This window comes from Etheostoma spectabile, chromosome 6 (genome assembly GCF_008692095.1).
Source record: "Etheostoma spectabile isolate EspeVRDwgs_2016 chromosome 6, UIUC_Espe_1.0, whole genome shotgun sequence".
In the NCBI taxonomy this organism is placed as follows: domain Eukaryota; kingdom Metazoa; phylum Chordata; class Actinopteri; order Perciformes; family Percidae; genus Etheostoma; species Etheostoma spectabile.
The window spans coordinates 17,080,841-17,086,657 of NC_045738.1; the positions used below are offsets into that span (position 1 = coordinate 17,080,841).

The 5,817-nt window shown below is 38.7% G+C and overlaps 2 protein-coding genes across 3 annotated transcripts in view; one reads left to right on the plus strand and one right to left on the minus strand.

The window, feature by feature from the left end:
* Window positions 1-2,500, minus strand: part of LOC116690887 (uncharacterized) — a 4,096-nt gene extending 1,596 nt beyond the window's left edge. Inside the window, exons 1-4 of the mRNA XM_032518108.1 lie at window positions 2,296-2,500; window positions 1,998-2,102; window positions 1,794-1,844; window positions 279-908 (exon numbers count right to left, since the gene is read on the minus strand). Coding sequence (XP_032373999.1) covers window positions 279-908; window positions 1,794-1,844; window positions 1,998-2,102; window positions 2,296-2,341 — 832 coding nt within the window. The 5' untranslated portion in view covers window positions 2,342-2,500. The remainder of the gene's footprint in view (window positions 1-278; window positions 909-1,793; window positions 1,845-1,997; window positions 2,103-2,295) is intronic.
* A 1,692-nt stretch (window positions 2,501-4,192) lies between these two features.
* The window catches only part of tap1 (transporter 1, ATP-binding cassette, sub-family B (MDR/TAP)), an 11,878-nt gene continuing 10,253 nt past the window's right edge, over window positions 4,193-5,817 (plus strand). The window contains exons 1-2 of one of the 2 annotated variants that reach the window (XM_032518104.1): window positions 4,193-4,551; window positions 4,977-5,303. In XM_032518104.1, coding sequence (XP_032373995.1) covers window positions 4,983-5,303 — 321 coding nt within the window. In that variant the 5' untranslated portion in view covers window positions 4,193-4,551; window positions 4,977-4,982. Of the gene's footprint in view, window positions 4,552-4,971; window positions 5,304-5,817 lie in introns of both variants that reach the window. The other variant, XM_032518105.1, reaches the window with a different exon arrangement.

The following is a 5,817-nucleotide window of genomic DNA, read 5'->3' on the forward strand; positions in this document are numbered from 1 at the left end:
GAGCACCATGTCATGGGACCTTTAAAATAATTTGTTTTGTCCAACCAGCAGCTTTAAACCAACAGGCATCAATTTACAATGATGTATACCAGAAAGAAAGCATAACATTGTCACATTTGAGAAGCTGGAACCAGAAAATGTTTGGCATTTTTTGCTTCGGACGAATAGTTGATTATGAAGTGTCACATACATTTAAATGTATGTGTTTATGTGATTGTTCCACTTCCAGCTCTACAACTAAGTTTAGCAAGTAGCTGAAAAAGAGCAGAGACACTCACCCTGGGTAACGTCTGCAGTATTACTGACTGCAGAAGAAACAGGGACCTGTTGTGGGCACGGAGGGACAGCCTGCCTTTTTTCCAAATTGTTCTCACTTGATTCATTCTTCGTTGTTGCTCCTTTCTGTGTCCAGTTGAGCACCGACCACTCTCCTATCCCCAGGGTGGACAGGAACATGTTTTTACACACTTGTTTTCTTTTGCCATTCACCATCAAGTGATATCGGTGTGAAACCGATCTTCTTGACTGCGCTCCCACTGCACGAGATCTTTCCACAGGGTCACGGTCAACTTGTTGTGATACGTACAGTTTTCTCTGAGCCCAGTCCATCTGCTGCCAGAATTCATCAAACACTTTCTTCCTGGTCTCTTCGTTGATTTCATTACAAAGCCGGTTTGATGCCTTTTTGCATGCATTCGAGGTGCACCTCGGTCCCATTGCTCTTGGCTGTTTTGTTACAACCTCGCCGTCTTTTTTGCGTTTGCTCACGTACGATTTACCTTCCATCCTCAGCTGTTTCTGCTTGTTTTGGTTCCACTTTGATGGATCTGCCGCTTTGGCTTGGAGTTTTTTCCTGCCAGCCCCTGCCTTATTAGTGTTGCCATTTTTGGCAGTTGTATTAAGGAGCACTGAAAAATTAAACCAACATTTTTGGATTATCAAACACAAAATGATTCAAAAAGCAACGTTATACCTAGCTGAGCTTAAGAACAGCAACAGCCTACAGCAATACAGGACACCCAGTTTGAGTATGTGGATCTACAGACTAAAAGTGGTGATGCAATTCTTTTTTTTTCCAGCTAAAAATAAAACCCCTTTGTTGTACACATGTGGAGAACATGAATCAAGACATCCCATTACCGCTAGACACTGTGAGAGAACTACAATCTCAGCGTCTGAATATATTCCAGTTATTATAGAATATATCTTAGTTATTGTGACTATTATGTGCTCTTTGAAGGTACTGGGGTATTGGTAAATATTGATCATTATTTGTGTAGTTAATGTTTTTTTTTAAGTCAAATCAAAATGAGCATCCTTGAATATCATGATAATTTAGAGAAAACGGTAATTGTCCCGAAGGTATTTGCTGTGCAGCAGTTTCAGTGCAACGTGGGAAGAGTGCAAATTCCAAAGTCAAAGATTAAAAATAAGGTGCAAATCCAAAATATGTACAATATCAGGCTATCACTATGGATCCTAAAACAATCTCAATACATTTAGATGTGTATGTACAGTAGATTAATACCACATATCTGAACATTTATGTGAATAATGTGTATAAGGCAAAAAAGTAGTAATAGGCTTCAAAAGAATTCAAGCTGGCATTCACAAAAGTATGCATCCAACAGCGACAGTTTACAGCTTAATACCACCCGACAACTCAAAGGATGGAATCATCATTCATCAAATTGTCGTTCTTTTACAACTGCAGACAGAAAACAACTCTCCACAATTAAGTATGGTAGTTAATAAATTTGCTGCATACACAACTTCACCACACTGTTACTTACCATCTTTATGCATGTCAGATTTCCCACTTGCATCAGTGTCGTGAAGATGGTCTGAATGATACAGCACACACAGACACACACACACACACACACACACACACACACACACACACACACACACACACACACACACACACACTTGGTAAGACAGTGTCAGTAACTGCTCTTTATTTATAGAGAGACACAATCAGAGCTCATACACACCTGCTGGGATGTGGTGCAGCCCAAAACTCTCAGTGACTGTGGCTCTGTGAGGGGGGTCATTGGTGGGTTTGGGATGGAGACCAATATCCTCCATTGCTGCAATGGCTACAACACAAGAAACAGGTTGTTTGGGGGTCTTTTGCATCGAGCAAAACAATTGCATGCTTTTATTCAATGATTAGCATTGAGGCTGTTTGTCCATTCCCTTGTTTAGGTAATTCCTAGCAACTCTTCTTTAATGCTAAACTACGACAAAAAACCTTTAAAATGACACGTAGCTATTTTCGGCTTTGCTTACATAATGTTATACATTTGAAAACGTCTCGTAGACCCGTCGGTTCCATCCAGATCAGAAGCCAATTTGCCCGCTGCCAGCTGTTTACTCCATGGCTCTGACAGAGAAACACAACATCTGTCAGCTCGGTTAGCTCACGTTTTATTTGGCTAAATATCTTAACTGGCGGATTTGTGACAGAGCTTCCCACAGGCAGCTGCCATGTCCGAGCATGCGCACTGGCAAGGCCGTAGAAACTGGGAAGTTTGTATTCTCTCATGAGCAAAGTCCTATGGCAAAGTCCAGTATCTTCAAAGCAGAAATAGAAGACAAAAAATTACCAACAAAATTGACCGTCACATAACAGCAACAACAACAACAACAACAATAATAATAATAATAATAATAATAATAATAATAATAATAATAATAATAATAATAATCGTTTTTGTTGTTTTTATGCCTTCCAGTGGTGGAAGTATTATTGAGTAACAATCCTGTAGAATTAAAAATGTAGTATCAAAATGTACTTGGTATCACAAACAAAAGTAGGCTACTCATTTAATGGCGTCTGTCGGTGTTATCACTGCTGGAAGAAGTGATCCTTTACTTAATTAAAAGTATCAATACATTGATCTGAAAATAGCCCACTCCATTACAGCCCTGCATTCAAAATTCTATTCTGCTAACTTTTCTTTTTTTCTTTTGAAGTGGATCCTGTGACCTCTTTTGGCTTTTGGGCCTATTTGAGAAGTTTACAGAGAAAATCACTATTTTTGTAGAACTACTAACAACTATGAAATGACTAAGGGCCCCGTCTACACCTACACAAAAAAATGCTATATGGCTATATAAATGCATTAGTTTGTTGTCCTTCCGATGAATCTGCAAAAATGTACTGTATGTTGTATCTTTAAAACATACATGAAACATCTAAGTATATGTGATTTATGAGGGCTTTCAAGCTGGCTGCTTAAAACAGTCTGAACATTTATAGCTTTGCTCGTCCCATCCTTCTAAGATAAAAGCAGGGGGGGAGGAAGAATCCGGGAGTTCAAAGTTTCTGTTGGGGGTTCCATGTCCTTAGATGTTTTAATGGGCCTCTGCTTTTCCTACTGTGACATGTCACTGAATGTCTTCAAAAAAAAAAAGATCAGGGAAAATACACAGTTGACCTGAGTCAAAACAACAATTTACATTTTTTTTTAAATAGAGTAGCCTATTATAGTAAGCTATATTTTATTAATGACTACTAGCTAAAACTTATTACGGCGTCATTTTTTATTATTAATTTTTTTTTTGAACAGACAAAACTAAACAACTTTTAAAAAGTTTACTTAACAAAACAAATGCCCAAGGAAAACAAGCCATGCTAACAGCAACAAAAAATACATGAAAACAGACGAAATACAAGCCTTGGGTAAACAAAAACAGTCAAGTTTATTTTAAATGTAAAAATAAATCAATCTAGAAAGATACTGTGTGTAAAATATATGTATACATTAGTGTGCACACACAGCAACAAGCATGGAGGATATACAAAAGAATTAAAAAAATACAATTAAATAAATCTTGGTTAAAACAAAAAGGAGTTAGGAAATCAATTAACATAACTTTTATGTTCTGTTCATAACTCACAAAATGACCTTTTTTTGCAACAAAGCAGCATAAAAATCCTAAAGAGAGGATATAAAAAGACATATAAAGCCGTTAAAAATGCAGCTGGGATTCTGAAAAACATAAAGAAAGTAAAGTAAATTACGGAGGTTATTTCATTGACATTAATAAATGTGGATTTAAAATGATAATGTCCCAGGACTGATAATTCTGAAGTTATAACCGTTCCCTCTTCTCGCCGCATGGTGACGCTGTTGGGCTGTTTGTAGATAGCCCAGGTTCACACCAGCTGCATATCATTTCATATCATATCATATAACCGTATTGAACAGTTGTCGTTGCTTTTACGGGATTTTATGAAAGCAGGAGTTCAGCTGGAATAAACACTCTACTCTTAAAGTCGAGTTTATCCCTCGTCAGTCTTCGTCCGCCATTGCGGCAGACATAAAAGGTGCTTTCCCAAAGTAAGCTAGGCTATAGTTAGTTTCGGTTTCAGTATGAGAGCTGTAAGTGTAGTCGGTCGACGTTTGAACAAGGAGCCGGTTGTGACTTTGTTAAGTTGTCAATTTTGTTCATTAGGGTAAATATATCGGTGTCGGTTAACGTTCTCTGACGATTAACAAACCGCTGCATATCAAACTTGGCTTGTCGAAAGGTAAGTTGAATTTAGGCAACTGAAATGCAGCTAGACTTAGCCAAAGCTACTGTAACGTTACATTACTGTATCATACATTTAGACGTAATAGTAGGCTACTGAAAGGCCTTTTGTGTTTTTGAATGTTTTGCTAATTGGTGTTTCTGTGGGTGGCTTTATAATTAGAAATCACCCGTGTAGATGAAAGTAAAAGTAATAGACCTAGAGATAGCATCTGTAGCAAACTGAAAGTAAATTCTCACCATGAATATGCAAATGAAAATGATTGCATGGCCTATAGTTTATATAGGTCTAATTACAATGAGTTGTATGCATACAAGTCGACCTACTTACTAACGTTATAGTCTCTGTTTTCTGTTTTGTAAGATTTGTTATGTTGAGTCGACTTCAATTATACCACTGACCCTCTCTGTCACTTATATTTGCAGAACACTGCATTATGCAAAAAATGAGCTACTTCTTTCCTCTGCTCTTCATGTGCCTGGATGTGTGCGTGGTGCACGCCATCCGCTTGGCCCAGTTCTCACCTCTCCTCCTCTCCCATCCGTTCATCACCCTGTGGGGGGGAGGCTTGACCAGGGCTTGCCTCCTTGCACTTCTCACCCTCACCTCCCCTGGGAGCATGCCTTGGATGAAGAGTTTTGAGGGGCTACAGAGTTTAGGGGTCCTTTGCTTCCACTTCCCGGTGTACACCACTCTCCTCTGGGCACTTGGCCAGTCCACCATGGAGGAACTGTGGGGGTGGCACTCCTGGGAAAGGGTGGGTGGCTGTGATTTGCTGTTTTTTATGCTGATGTGTTTGAAACCATATTTAATTGCTCGATGGATCACATTAATATAATAGCAGTCACTCTTCTTAACACGTTTTTAGGTGTTAGAGGGACAGATCTAGGGCCCATGATGCATTGTGGTTCCCTGACTATAGTGTGTTCAAGTTCTGGTGGAAAAGTAAAAAAACAACAACTTCCAATTCAGCAGCTAAGAACTTTTACACCTTAACAAGAAATGATTAACAAACATAGGTATCCTAAAACTGATTTTGTGGGACTGGTAAAAGTGCCTTGCTCAAAGGCAGAGGTCTTTAACTTTTTTAAGCCAAGACCCCTTAACTGAAAGAAAGATGGAGCAGTGACCCCCTACTACATATATTATATTAAATGAAGTTGGATAATAAACTGGGCCTACAATTACGTGTAAGGCGCCTAAAGCCTTTATACATACCTCTTTTGCATAGAATACTTAGCAAGTCAAGGCAAGGCAGCTTTATTTGTATA